Source organism: Grammomys surdaster, unplaced genomic scaffold, assembly GCF_004785775.1.
Source record: "Grammomys surdaster isolate TR1022 unplaced genomic scaffold, NIH_TR_1.0 141, whole genome shotgun sequence".
Taxonomy (NCBI): Eukaryota; Metazoa; Chordata; class Mammalia; order Rodentia; family Muridae; genus Grammomys; species Grammomys surdaster.
In genome coordinates, this window is record NW_021604599.1 from 7,991,963 (window position 1) to 8,007,486 (window position 15,524).

The 15,524-nt window shown below is 42.1% G+C and overlaps 1 protein-coding gene and 1 pseudogene across 2 annotated transcripts in view; both read left to right on the forward strand.

The window, feature by feature from the left end:
- Positions 1 to 15,524, forward strand: part of Pip5k1b (phosphatidylinositol-4-phosphate 5-kinase type 1 beta) — a 260,298-nt gene that overhangs the window by 145,766 nt on the left and 99,008 nt on the right. For both annotated transcript variants that reach the window (XM_028764088.1, XM_028764089.1), the window contains one exon: positions 14,991 to 15,121. In XM_028764088.1, coding sequence (XP_028619921.1) covers positions 14,991 to 15,121 — 131 coding nt within the window. The remainder of the gene's footprint in view (positions 1 to 14,990; positions 15,122 to 15,524) is intronic.
- On the forward strand, positions 12,289 to 12,654 carry LOC114618365 (annotated as a pseudogene).

Genomic DNA, 15,524 nt, shown 5'->3' on the forward strand with positions numbered 1-15,524 from the left:
ACTATTGTTAATTTCCTCTTTATATATCATTTTTCTAGATCAAAAAGCTTGATTTTCAACAAGTGACTAATACAAATTGAGGCACAAACGGGGAAAATGAAGTGTAATTCCTGCCTCTCTAAGGCGACTCCCTTCTGCTTCCATTCTCTCTTCAGATAGATAACCATGGAAATGCCCTGCTTTGTAATTTATCTTCTGAAGTAAGGGATTGCAGACATGTATCCATGCCCTTGTTGGTACTCTGTACACAAAGTGCGTGTGATTCCTTCTACTTAGCTGAACAAATCAGTTGGTGGAGTGGGAAGGTTCTGATATCTCTTGGCCTAGATGATCAAGGTAGACACAATGAACATTTACAGAGTACTGATGTGCCCAGAAGTAATGTCCAGTTTCTCTGCAGGTCTTAAGATTGATTATTGTCCTGGCTTAGCTCCTGTCCCTCTCTCTCGTGTGTGTGTGTGTGTGTGTGTGTGTGTGTGTGTGTGTGTAATATCCAGGAAGAGCTGGGAAGACATGAAGGAAGTATAAGGCAGGGCCTAGGAGTGAGTAACGTCTTGATGTAAGAAGGGACAATGTAAAGGCAGGAAAAATGGGTGAAAAGGTAGGAGTTGCTTAGGGTTACTTTCAAAGAAGAGGGGTTAGTTTTGCTCCCTGTCCCACACAGAGCTGGCCAACAGCCCAAGTTCTAATTAACTTTCCAAAGGTCCCAGACTGCCACCATTACAATGGCTATCTTCTTGGGCCCCTTAGTGCCCAGATCTCTGTGCACCCGAATGCAAAATGTTTTGTGAAAATGGAAGTCTGAAGGAGTAATGCTTGGCTTTGACTGTCACCTACCTACACACCTGTGGAAAAGACTTGACCATAAGTAATGCAAATAAAAAGTAACTGGTGGCATTATCTGGAGACAGGCCCATGAAGCTACCAGCAAGCACATGGATTAGCCGGAGGACTGAGTGAGGCCTATGCTCCCTTGAAATGTTAGACTGACTGCTGGTGCTCTCCATGACCAATGACAATGTGGGGTAGAATGATCTGGATGTGAACTTGGGATGAAAAGCTCTGGCTTCTAGAGCCCACTTTTCCATGTTGGTGGTGCATAGCTCAGGATAACCTGCCTTGGTTTACAGTTTCATCATAGGTAAGTCAAAAATAACCTAGTAGATTGTCAAATTACAAGGGGCACGCACAAAGGCCAACTTGCTACAAGAATGCTGAAGTGCTCCTGTGTGCCCTTCATTCCCACCACCCCACCTCACCCCAACCACAAAGTTGGGTGTCCTGACAAGAAAGCTACTACCCTAATGAAAAAGTCCATCTAAAGACACAAGATTGTTCCCCACTGCTGGGAAACCCATCTGAGAGGACTTTTTAAATGACATGAGACTATCAACAAACAGGTAGCCACTTAGACCATGTCTATGTACCTGTCACTTCAACCATATGAGTTCTGCATACCCATCCCACTCGCTTCAGGTCTTTTTATTCCTACCAAAAAGACCCCACTGCCCAACTGTGCAAGGCATTCCTGAGTATTATCTGAAACATGAACTGTGTGCCTCTAAATGAAGTTCTTCTAATGGACTGCCTCCAACATAAACAACTAAAGGTTTATAAATTTTATTATAGGAATAAAGAACTTTATTTGTGGATGATAAAGAATAGCTACATTTTTTTTTTATCCTGGGAGAATTTACAGTTTCCACAATAAAATCAATCTCTTTTCCAGAGGGAGTATTTTTCAAGTGCAGTTTAGCTTCAATTAGCATGAAGTAATTGAGCATGGTTATTAGTGTGTGACCATAAAAAAGTGAAATTATGAAACTAACAGCAAATGTGCAAAAAGCACACACTGGTGATTAAGAAAATGGGGGACTAAAATAGCAAGTTTGAAAAAAATAATGTTGACACTGGCATTGGTAAGAATATGACAATAAGAATACTCTTTTGGGAAGTTGTATGAGTTGAAATCTCTTCTAGGACAATCTTGGCAGATGCTTCCAAAAGTATAAACGTTCATCCCCTTTAACCCAGGAATTCTCTGGAATCTCTGCTGCAAGACACTCAGAACACTGCTTCAGGAGTGGATGAACAATTGTCTATTACTTATTTTTAGATATTATAATTTACCTAAAAGTGAGGGCTGAGCTAGCTAAGTGGTTGTAGCTCATTCTTGTAATCCTAGCTACTTGGGAGGCTGAGGCAGGAGAACCACAAGTTCAAAGCCAGCCTGGACAACAGTCTCAGCAGTAAGAGTCAGGGTGTAGCTTAGAGGAAGAGGACTTGCTTAGCATGCACAAGCCTCTGGGTTCAGTCCAACGGGAGTGGAGGAGGCCTGTTTCATTAGAAAGGAAAGGTGTGTTAAACAAGCAGTCCTTATTAACAACAACAAAAGCTGCACTCTTATGTATAACACAGCACTGGTGAATTATGCACATTCAATTGCCCTTAAGGAGCTCCACCAACAATTGCAAATGAAACTCTCGATAGCGAGGCATTATGAAGTCTACTCTATTAGTCTTTGAGAAATGTTACGGTTTAAGCTAAAGGCACTCATCATAACTATGGCATCAGAGGGAAGGAAGGAGAAAGAATGATTACAAGAACAATAATCTGTCAATGGGAGAGCAGTTGAACCAATTGTGCTACATACAAACTGTGAAAAGTCTGTCTAACCACTGACTATCGTGTGTCGGTTAGATTGGTAATGCAGTGACCAAGTACCTATCAGAAGCAACCTAAGGGAGGAGAGGTTTGGTTTGTCTTTGTTGATTTCAGAGTCCCAGTCTACCATGGTACAGAAAACAGCAGAGAAGCTCGGTCCATTGGCAGCAGGAGCAGTTTTTCCGTGTGGGGCCAGGCCAAAGCTGGAGCCAGTCATGAGACTCACTCCCTAAAGGATCCTTGGAGCCATAGCTGAAAACCTGAGCCTGTGGGGAACATTCTAGATTCAAAGCATGGTACATAAAGTTTGTATAGTTGGACACAGAAGGCTAATATGCGGAAGAGCCAAGTTGCAACAAAACGAACATAGTGGGATCCCACTTTTTACTCATTTACATTTTGTCATGACTTGTCTGTGCACGTGATAAGCATATGTTCATCTCCAGTGTGCACATGTATGTATTTCCATGGAATAGAGAGAAATACCTCAGATACATAATAAACAGTTGAATAGGGTTAACCTTCTCATGCAAAGAGGGGAAATGAAAACGTTTGTTTTACCTCCTATAATTCAGGATTGCTTAACTTTTCCTCAATGGATTTTTTTTTTAAGTTAAGCAGTGTGTTTTATGTAAACATTTGTTTGTCACCTTGAGAACATTTGGAATCAAGTCAAGGACATCTGTGTGTAGGTTCATAAGTGATAGCGCTTGGAACGTGGGTTCTATTATGTGTGAAGACGAGCATGCCAGTGGTAAAGCTTATTTCTCTCTCAGTAACAGAGCAGAGGTCGTCCTTGCCTCTGCCAGGTTATTGGCTTTGGGGTGACTCTGTTGTAAGGACCATCAATGTGCCTGTGACTACCACTGGCACACCACTGGCCTCTAACCAACAGATGGCAGGAACTCTCTCCAATTCAAACCATCAAAACTCATCTCCATAATCTTCCAGGTGTCACCTCATTGGCAAAGTGAGCCTTCAGTAACAGCAGATGGTAAATGAGGAAGAGTAGATGCTGAAAGCAAGTAGCAACATCTGTACGGAACGTTTGTAGCGTCTGCCCCCAATAGAGATTCGTATTAGGCAATGTTTTAGCTTTAAAGTTGAAAGCTCCCTTCTCAGGAAATGGAACATTCTAAAATTTTGTGGGATTTAATTTTGGTCGGTTTTAGAAAGTTTAAAAAGTAATATCAATCCTTATTTTTCACTATTCAATCTAAATTTGTGCTTCTGTCAAATAACTACTGTTTCTATTTGAGCGCATGGACATGGGTAATTTCCTTCCCTGGTGTGTAGGAATGATATTAAGAATATATTGTGCCATATTTATGATGAGTGTCTTCAGTTTAAACTGTAACATTTGTAAAAAGCCAATATAGAAACATTCCTAATGGCACACTGTCTTAAATCATGAGTTTCATTTGCAATTGTTGGCCTATCTCCTCAAGGCCAATTGAGTGTGCCTAATTCACCACTGCTGAGTGACACATACCTTAAGAGTTCAGCCTTTATGAGGAGTGTTTGTTTAACATGCTTTTCCTTTCCAGGAAGTACATCTCTCTGACAGGATTACCAACGAAGTAGAGCTGACTTAAAGGAAACAGTGCAATATCTTTTCTTTGTTCTACCTTTATCAACATTTGAGAAGCAGCTCCTCTGTCAAACACTGGAATCCTGGTTTTTTTGTTTGTTTGTTTTTTTAAAAAAAAGCTTCTCAGCGAAAAGGGGAAATTAAATAGAAAGTATGTTTGCCTTGGGCTTCTTCCAAGGTTGTTTTGTGCCTACTGTGTCAGAATGACCTTATCCCAAGGCAGTTCACCAGATAGAATGCAAGCCCAAAAAGAGGCTTCATTAAGACGGGGCTACAATATTCTTATTTTGAAAAAGGTAGATGGCTGCAAAAAAAAAAAATTGTATCAGAAAAGTAGTTGCCTGCCATGAAAGTAATAGAACACAAGGAAGTCGATGTGTGGCCCTAATGATGGCAAAAGGAACCTGTCCTTTCTAGCTGTCATGAACAGAGACATTGTGGAAGGCCGGGTGGGAGAACAGAACCTGAGGGTGATGGTAAAGTATTAAAAAGCAAAAGGGGAAAGAGAAGAATAGAAACCTGGCTTCCGTGGATGTGGAGACCAGGAAACACCAAGCAGTTGTTAATGATTTAGTTTGATTTGTGTAGAGACAGGAGGATCTCTGGCCTGTGACCAGCACAACAAACTGTCTAGAATTTATACCTTCTCTTTGAAAATGCACATAGACCTAAGAAGCAGCTGCAAAAAAATTACTATCCAGGAGAGATGCAATGTTTTTTTCCTAAATATGAGAATGTAGTGGCCATTGATAGGGTATAGTTACAGATCTTGTGAGACACCCAGCAGGAAGCAATCCATATATCTGAGACATCTTACAACTGAGCACTTCACAGGGGACCTTCCTGTCTCCCCTCCTTCCAACATCCAACAGAAAAGAGAAGAAAAGCCCCTCCCTCTTCTCCTGTTAGATGCCTATGGATGCCCAGAAAGCTGGAGGAGGGATGGACACCACTGAAAGCTTACCCAAATCTGTCTGTTATTGAGCTAGATAAAGCAGAGCACATGTCGATGAGAGGCCATTTTTAATGGCTCGGTGCCCAGTTGTGAACAGGAGCAGTTTTATTCTGAGTCAACAGATAGACAGGTCCTAGACCTGCTGTAGATTCCATATGAGCAAAGGTAGATTCCACCCCAGAACACATTTAGAGAAACAGTGGGAGATACAGATCAGTCATGCGTGTTGTTTCCTAACAGTCTAATGGTTATATGAGTTTATAGCATTTCAAACCTTAAGAGAAGAAAAAGAAACAAATCCCAGGTCTACCCTCACACACATACCCCAGTACAGACATAATGTCCATTTGGGTGCCTTTCATCTGAATTTCCTCTGTGGGTACACACACATGCTTCTCCAAGTTTCATTAGGTTTGTTTTGCATGCTCCTGCTTAGACATAACATTTTATTTTTCCATATTATAGAATAGTTTTTGTGATGATGATTTAGTTACATCAAGTCACTTTGTCGAAGAATCTTAATTTAGATTGGAGTTTACAGGTGAATCCAATCAAGAACCGATCAAGAAAAATGTCCTGAGGCACTATGGATGGTTTTTTTTTTCTTTCCCCATTTCTAGCTCATGGCAAGCGTTGTCTGTCAGTCTGTATGTCTGTGTTCAAAATCCATCTCACATTTGACTCTTCTGTCCATCTTGTTGATTAGACTTCTTTAGGCCATTACCATCTCCATATGAACCAAGCAAGCACATCCTAATCACTTTCCCTCCTACCATCCCTCCAATCTGTTCTCCACACAGCCTCCAGTGATCCTTTCAAACTACCCACCGCTTCTTCACATAAAATCCTTCACTGATTTTTGCCATCTGTTGACCAATACAACTGAAACCCATCAAACCCTTAGGATGCCTTCGGGGGACCAGACATCTGTCTAGTCTTTCCAGCCCCCAAAGCCAACTCTCTACCTGTTGTCCAGTGTGGTTTGCTTCCAGGTCTCTGCAACTACTTCTTCTAATCCTGAAAATGAGCTTCCTTGGCCCCCTAATGGGACCTTTTCCTACCACAGGAAAGTCCTTACTGTCACTTTGTTAAGGACACAGATTCTGTTTAGGCCACTTTCATTTCCCTGATTTGTAGAGAATTAATTGCCTGACACATGATAAACATAGTGACATGACCTGCCATCTGTCTCATTGCCACCTCTCAAACCTCACCCTAGAACACTCTCTGGGTTGGCTTCTGTGGATGTCATCATCTGTAAGTGGGTCTCCAGCCTCCTAATCTCAATAATGTCATTGTGATCTTCCTGCTATTGATTACTATTTGTTGTTATGGACATATCTTTGTTTAATGTGTCTTCCTCCACCCCCAGATCAAAAACTCCCATGAAAAGCAAGAGCCATGACTCTTTGATCCATGCATTATCCAATGTCTAGCACAATCTTGGGCTCTTAGATCTTGGTTAAATGACCAGCAGCCAACTGTATGACGTGGTAACAGCAACTCTGCTCTGTCTAGGACAATTCTGGAGAAATACCAGGGCAGGGCCTGTGATGGAGCAGTGGTTGTAGTACATAGAATAGTAGGGCCCCCAGGATGTCCACATTCTCTTCCTGCAGCATCTCAGTTCCACATTCCTAGAACCAGTTGTCTGACATCTGTCCCTTTTTCTTCCCTTACTTTTCTCCTTGAGACAAATGAGAAGGCTGGGCCTTGTTTCTTGAGCTGCAGGGACAGGAAAGAGACCCAGAGCTGGACTTGAACCACCAAAGTGAGGAACAGTAGTGGAAATCTCCCTGCCCCGACTCAGATGGCCATCTTACTGCAGAGACATGCTCCATAGCTACTTTCTATGGCCTGGTAAAAGAGGAGACCTTGTCAACAAACATGTCTGACTTAGAGTTAGACTCTCAAGATGTCCTTACTTAAGGACAGACGGGGCCCTGGCTGTGCCATCTTTCTCATAATGTGTGTAGGTATCAAGAAGCAGAATGGAGGGGATCAGATTAAAAGGTGGCTTCCAGAGACAAGCTGTCTGAGGTTTGGACTTGCTCCTAGAACAAGGATGCTGATGGCCCATTCAGAGGTTTCAAGTAAAGTAACAACATGAATACATTTATACTCATCTCTCTAGTAACATGTATCCATGCTGTAATCCCATAATTAGTTCAGAGAGCCTGAGGGGGAACTGCTGTTGCCATGAAGTGTTTCAATACTTCCTTTCAAAGCCAGTGACATCAGATGGCCTATTAAGTGACCCAGTTTCATAGACAATGCTTTATAGGAAGCAGTTTCCTGTAACTGGTATACAGTCATTAAACTCTCCCTGTCGTTGGGGTCATTGCTTTCCTTATGGTGGTTCTCTGTAGGCATTTCATCTTACTGTTAAGATGCTCATTACACCATTGTTCACGTGCTTCCCAGCATCTGTCAGCTCCATATTCTGCTGAGAAATATCCTATGTCAAGCAGGTGTGTAAAATCGTGTTCAAGGAATGATTAGAACATTGAGCTGGGAGCCTTCTAGAAGATCAGGGACTCCTTCGTGTACTGCATGCAGTAGGATCTACAGCAAGTTAATTCCAAGATCCAGTTTGGTCTACTCAATGGACATTATGAATGTCCTAGCCATCTGACAACTATGACGGGGAGGTACAATTATTAAAAGATGGTGTTTTGAGGGCTAGCGATGTAGCCCAGTGGTAGAGCACTTGCCCAACATGAACAAGGCACCGTGTTTAGTCCCCACCTCTACAAACAGCTTGAGAAGCTGCAGGGGTATCACATAAATGCAAGCTGGCATCCACTCTCCTTAGTATTAGCATCATACCTGAACAAGCTATGGAAATAAATAAGTGATTTGCCTTTGTGATGCTTTGCAGCTCTGTCTTCCTCTAAGTATCACATGCTTGGTATCCAGGCAACATACTGCCTCCATTTATCCCTGTGAGGTCCAGAATTAAAAATAGCTCGTGTTGCCGTGTTCTGAATCTAAGCCCATATTAAGCCTCTACTAAAGGAGCCAAAGGTTTCCCCTGGAGTTGGAAGGGGGAATAGTCATGTTCCAGTACTTTGGGGACACAGCAGGCAGAGCCTGGCGGTGAAGACTTAAGTAGCCCGGAATGCATGGAAGCTGTTAGCTCACTGAAGTCTTGCTGGTATCTCAAAGAAAGGAAGGAGCCCTAAGGCTTCTGAATTGTGGAGAGAGAATGTCTGGTTATAGGAGAGCTGCCACCAACATTTCATGCTGAACAGTCTTTGTCATCATGGTGATATCTCATAATCAGGCACACTCCAGGAGAGGTTTCAAAGTGATTTCAGCTTTATAGCACATCTTGCTAAACATGAAGCCAAGCCTAATGTCCAACTGGAAAATGACAGATGATGGGACATTTTCTGCTGGTGGCCTAAGAAAAAGTACGTGTCACTGTGAATGCGAGCATGGATGTTCGTGAAGCAGACAGGATACTATATAATTATACCCATGTTAAAGCATTTCATTTTTGCCCAGTGATTAGGAACAGGAAATATGTGGGGTCCTGTCTACCAAGGCAGCCAGACACCATTTTGTATTAATAACACCCCATGTTACCAGCAATACTAATGATGTGGTTTCCCAAGAGGTGTGTAAGCCTTTGTTTGGCTTGCCTGTGGTTGGGTGTGATTAGCAGCTAATTAAACATTTTTATCTCATTTCATCCAAAGGAATGGCTCCTTTGGTGCTTCTTCCCTTGCTGAGGTCAAACATCTCGACTTAATAGAGAACTTTCAACTTTGGTTCTTGAGTCATTTTGAAAAAAAACAGGTATGGAAGCAGCCTGTACTTGGTGGTCAGACTCTGTCACACACCTGCAGAGAGACTTGGGGAAGTCACCTAACCATGCTGAGCCGTAAGTGTACAGCTGTAGAGGGAATCATTGTCCACTGTCACCAAGATCATCTTCTTGGTTAAGGGCATTAAGGAACTCAGCTATTAGAGACCACAGAGTATGGTTGTATATAACACAGCCAACCCTGGCTTAAGTCCTAGATCTGCCTCCTCTCCTGGTAGGAAGCTGCTAAACATCCCCGAGTCCATGAAATGGAGGTTGTAATACAGGACGGAAAACCTTTACCCAAGATTCTTGGGATATGTTTTGGATATAGGATTTGGTAATATTTGCATATGCATAATGAGGAAGCTTGTGGATAGATGCTAGGACTGAATGTAAATTTATTTATATGTCATTGATTTCCTATACGCTTAGCCTGAAGACAGTTTCAGACAGTGTTTCTAACATCTTAATCAGGTGGTAGACTCTCTCTTAACCTTGACCATGAATAAACTACTGTGCTGCTAAGCTCCAGGTCTTGTTTGGTAGTGACACTCATGGGAACTTGGGTGTGGGATTTTCTACTTGTGGCAATTGTCTGTACCCAGAATCTCTGAGATGCTGGAAAAGTAGCAATGCCCACTATGCCACAGATACACACTGTTGATAACACTATTGATCGTTCCCAATGGTGGAGCATTTTGGATTTGAAATTTTCACGTTAGAGCTGCTTACCAAGTGTCACCTACCTCCCAAAGTTACTGTGAGGATAAAAGAATCAGCATCAGTCAAGGGCACTGGGAACCTCGGAAGCCTTGTGGAAGCGTGTGCTGTGGTTAGGTCAGTAAAACTATCATCAACCATGCTGTCAAGTGTCCGGCACAGAGGAGTTGCACGAAAAATGATTAACTCATTTCTATTTATTACTGTGCTATTATTTCTGTCACCTAAGCACTTGATTTTTAAGAGGCATGGAAAGAAATTGATGTGATTGCAATTTCCTTTTTTTTTTGTCTAGTTCTGCTTATTTAATTAAACACAACAGTGGGATCCCCATTCCTTCAAGAACTCAAAACTTAACCGCATACCATAGGAGAAAGGTTGTTGGTTGCGGTGTTCTTTAGAGCAAGAGGTCATTATTTTATCCTATTCTCAAGTTCTGTTTCACAAATTCTAAGGCTATAACCCACCATCCAAGTCAGAAGCATGTCCAGTGACACACCCCTTGAGGTCTGAGGGTTCTAGCCAAGGTTACAGACTACTGGCAGCTGAGACTGCCTTCTGTTCCCAGGGTGGGGACAGCAAGGAACATGGTACTCTCTCTGCTGACAGACTTGCACACTGTGATAAAAGAGCGCTCTCATGACTCTGGAAAGCAGCATCAAGGATGGGCTCGAAATGCAAAACGCACGGAAGCATACAGTCTGTATTAGGACCAGACAGAACATTCTAGAGTGCTGGTTCCTCTGAAAAGCGTTGTTCTTATGGCATACTGCCCTGAGTGACAAATAGAAGAAATGGCTTTTGAATCTTTGTACAGGGTTAAAATTAAAGAAATCTATCTGTGCCTTAGGAATTCAGCACCAGCGGTACAAAAGGTCACTGCTGACAACTAATGGCATCGAAGAATGCAGGGAAAAAATATTAAAATAACAAAATTGGTTTTTCAGGCACTAGATGCACTTGAGTCTCAGTCTTTGGTACCTTGCTTCTAATGGTCTTAAGTCAAAGGGTGTGAAAAGAAAACCATCAAGACATTTTCCTGTGTTCTTCATGGTCCATCACGTGGGTAGTTGTTCTCAGAGGAGGGATGGCAGATGTTCAGAGTGGAGCAAGCAAAAAGCTTACATGATGGTTTGAGGAATTACTCTCACTCATATATAGAAGCTCTGAACAGTCCTGGTTGAGTGTGGGTGATCATTTAAGGCAAAATCAGCAAGAGTTAATGAGGGGTTCACCCTGTGTTACATGTCTGTTTGGGAATTTAGTCTTGGGTGACTGAAGAATAAAGGGTCTTAGGAAAAGAACCAGATATTGGATACAGGGTGGACAGGTTCTGAAATAGCGCCATATGTGCATGATGGTGGAATAGCATCCAAACAGACTGAGAAGACCCAAGAGTCATAGGCATAGAGATGAGAATGGAAGAGATGGCTCAGCGGTTAAGAGCACTGACTGCTCTTCCAGAGGTCCTGAGATCAATTCGCAGCAACCACATGATGGCTCGCAACCATCTGTAGTGGGATCTGATGCCCTCTTCTGATTAGCCTGAAGAGAGCAATGGTGTACTTATATACATAAAATAAATAAATAATTTTTTTTAAAAAGAGAGAATGAAAGGGTTAATATTAGACTGTTACCATGGTGACAACAGCAAAGGATTCTGGGTCATGAAATCAAACTTGTAGGGAATTCTTCAGTTAAAGAAGATAAACTATGAGAAGTGGACAAATGACAGAACAGGCCATCACGAAAGCTGGAAGTGGTTCTCCCTCATACAATCAAGAAAAAAAAATTAGGAAAAGATACTCTTTGATATTTAAAAACAAACATGAAGAAATAAAAAATAATAAAGGAGAGAGGAAATTGGGGATTAGTGTTGGATTTATAAAATATTGCCTGGGAAAAAAGAAAGTGTTTCCTTTTGAACATACTGGATAATCTTTATTCCATTCATTTTAGTCAGAGTTTCTCAACCATGAAACCGTTGATGTTTGGGGATGGCTAACTCTTTGTGGTAGGGAGCATTTCAGTGCAGCACAGATTGATTGCTCAGACACACTTGATGCTTGCAGTACCCACAACACACCAGTTATGATAACCACGACAAACAAAAACAACAAAAAAACAAAACAAAGCCCTCTGCAGACATTACCAAATGTCTCTGGTTAAGAATCATGCATTTAACTTATTTATTGTTTTCTGCTGTGGTTTGTGGGTCTGCATTACCACTACCAGATATAAAAAAATAGAACGCGCTAACATTTAAGAACAATGTACCAAGGTGTTGGGGAAACAGCTCAGTAAAGTACCAACAGCACAAGCACAGGGATCTAAGGTCAGATCCTAGGACCCAAATAAAATGCCAGACTCAGTCCAACCTGCTTTGGAGAGCTAGAGGCAGGAGGACTCCTGGAGCTGAGTCAGTCAACTTCCCAGATCAGTGTCTTAAAACATAAGGTGAGACTCACTTCGCTTCTGCTAGTTGGAACTTGGATGTAGGTAATTTTGCTCGGAGCTAGTTTTTGAGGCTTCTCCCCAACTGCCATGAAGGAGCCATTAGAGGACGTCGACCCAGTTGAGGACCCAGAAACCTCTCAGACAAAAGATGAAGAGGACTCATCCTATGATTCAGAAGTCCTAGAACCAGAGACACTGGTAAAGGTCATGAAAAAGCTAACCTTGAAGCCCAGTGCCAAGGGGCCAGCATGTTTTCACCCACAGGCTTCGTCATCTGATTGAGAGCAAACCTGTGGAGAACAAAAGTGAAAGAATCCGGAGATTGAGCAGAGACAAAAAAGGCTTGAGGGCAATGAGTATAAAGGGAAGAATGAGTCATTCAGATGTCTCTGCACTTTCTGCCATTATCAAAGACGGGATCCTTCTGAGAATGCTAAAATCGGGAAGAACTAGGACAGTTTAAATTGTACACTGTCCTTCCTGTTAATGCCACACAGCACATTCGAAAGCTGTTTCTTGTTTGTTTTTTTAAGATTAAACATTTCCTGGTGCTGGAGAATCTTCTAACTTGTTAACCTTTAAATTATATAGGATGTGTGACGGTTTGAATTCGTGTGCATGATTTAAATTGACCCAAAGAATGAGAGAATGAATCAAAACATTCTGAAAACTTTAGAAGCCCGATGCTGAGAGACAATGTAAATGGAATTTGGAGTAGTTTGGTTTAGAAGGTCATTGGAATAGGTCTTTGGCTACTCTAGGTTGCAGAAGTTTGTAATAAAGGCAATTTTGTTATCTTGAAAAAAAAACATAAGGTGAATATCAACCAAAGAAAACATTCAGCGTCAACCTCTGACCTCCACACGCATACACACATACACATAGGGGCACACACATGCACACACACATACATGCATATGCATATACACATAGGGGCACACATATGCACATACACATAGGGGCACACACATGCACACACACATACATGCATATGCACATACACATAGGGGCACACACATGCACACACACACACATACAGAGAGATACAAATGCACACAAAGCAACTATTGTATGGACTGTGAGACATGTCAGAGGCACAAACCTGATGGCCTGAGTTCAGTCCCTGAAACCCATGTATTAAAAATCCAGATATAGAAACTGGTGATTGTAGTCCTATCACTGCTATGGCAAGATGGGAGGCAGAGGCAGGAGGTTCAACCAGAAGCCTGCATGTGCAGCACAGAGGTAGAAACAAAAAGAGAGATCCTGCCTCAAAGTCAAGTTGGAAGGAGATGACACCAAGAAAGGTGTCTCTAGCCTCCACACAGGCCACCACGTGCACACATATGTGTGTGCACACATAGACACACACAAATAAATGTATATCTAAATATATGGAACCTATTCTAACTTTGATTTCATTTTTGTTTTTGTTGTTGTTATTTTGAGGAGGGTCTCTATCTAACCCCAGCTATCATTATTCATGGAACGTGCGCGCGCGCGTGTGTGTGTGTGTGTGTGTGTGTGTGTGTGTGTGTGTGTGTGTGTATTAAGATGCTTGGTTTGATTCCCAAGAGTGCACATGCAAAAAAACAAAAGCAAAAAACCCCACCGTATTAACATGTAGTCACATGCACAGATGTTTGTATACATATATACATGGGACATCAATTCCCTAATTTAACAGCATCTTGGTTTCATTATTAAGATATTAAAACACTAGTAAATTAAAAAATATCAGTGTTACTAGGCAGTCTGGCACACACCTTTAATCCCCGCACTCAGGAGGCAGAGGCAGATGGAACTCTGTGAATTTGAGGCCAACCTGGTCCACAGAGCTAGTTCCAAGACAGCCAGGGCTACACAGAGAAACTGTGTCTCAAAAAACAATTATTGTCCTTATGCTGTACCCTTTATCACACATCAGTGCTATATCATTTTTCACAGATCAATAAAGACAACTTTAATTATAGATCATTGCCAACAGCAATAGGCAATTTTCAGAATTAAACTTTGTGTGAACACCAAAAGCCCCAGTAATTTTTTTTTTTTGCTGCTCTATTAGTTCTTATGGAAAGAAAATATTCTTACTCATTCACAAGTATGTTGCAGGGAAAACATCAGATTTTATTTTAAATAAGTTCAACTATACCACTTACCTTTGAATAGAAACTATAATGCTCCTTATTGAATGTGTTCCATGACGTTCACAAGTTCTTAGTAAAACAAAGATTAAAAAGTGCAACCTCTTAACCTTAGATACATTTTGAATGTAAGATGCCACACACAAAAATGATCTCATGGTGCACCGTGATGATGGAAATGCCTGGCCCAGGCAACTTAAGAGAGGAGAGCTCATTATGGGTCATGGTTTCAGAGGGCTCAGTCATCATGGCTGTGAGGGAATGGAAGAACAGGTACGTGGCGGTGGATACACTGGAACTCTTCACCTACAGCTAGATAGGCACAGAAAAAGGGACCTGAAGCAGAACAGAATATGAGCTCCCGATGGCCTACGTCACCTGCAAGAGTCCATCTTCCAAAGGTTCTACATCCTCCCCAAACAGCAGCCAAGACCAAGAGATCAAATGCATGAGCCTACAGGGGAGGGGGGCCGGGGGGGGGGACACTCCACAGTCAGTGTGAGAAGTCACCCAAGGAAAAGAGTCTTAAGAGATTCTATTAAGCCCCAGCTTCCTGCCATTTGTTACCCTGACACTCCAGTTTGCTGTCTTCGACCTGTAGCTAAGCCCTCAAAGCTAACATGGCACCCTGTGTTTCTTCTGCAGACTGCATCGTCAGCCATCAAAGGTGCTATTCAGCTGGGAATAGGATACACAGTGGGCAACCTCACTTCCAAGCCTGAACGCGATGTCCTCATGCAAGACTTTTACGTGGTGGAAAGTGTGTTCCTCCCCAGGTAAGAACATTTCATCAATTTGAGATGATTCCATGCTGAGGAAACTCCACTAACATCCTTCTATGTAAGAATTTTTTGACCTTCCACACGGGATAAAAAATACTACTACATATACTGGTGGGTGTAGGGGTGGGACCTGCGGCCTCACCGTGATATTGCTGCCTGTTGCCTACGTTTCCTGTGGCAATGGTGACTTGACATCCATGGGTCAGCTGTAATTAGTTGTGGTGGGTGCTTGGTAAACCATAGGGAGAAGGATTATTGGATTTGGTAGGGGGTGGTAAAGAAACCTCAGAGTAATACCTGCCACATGTTTTCAAAAAGAAAGCTTCTATAAAGCAGCATCGTGGCCAAGATTTGTTTTGTTTTGTTTTGTTTTGTTTTGTTTTGTTTTGTTTTGTTT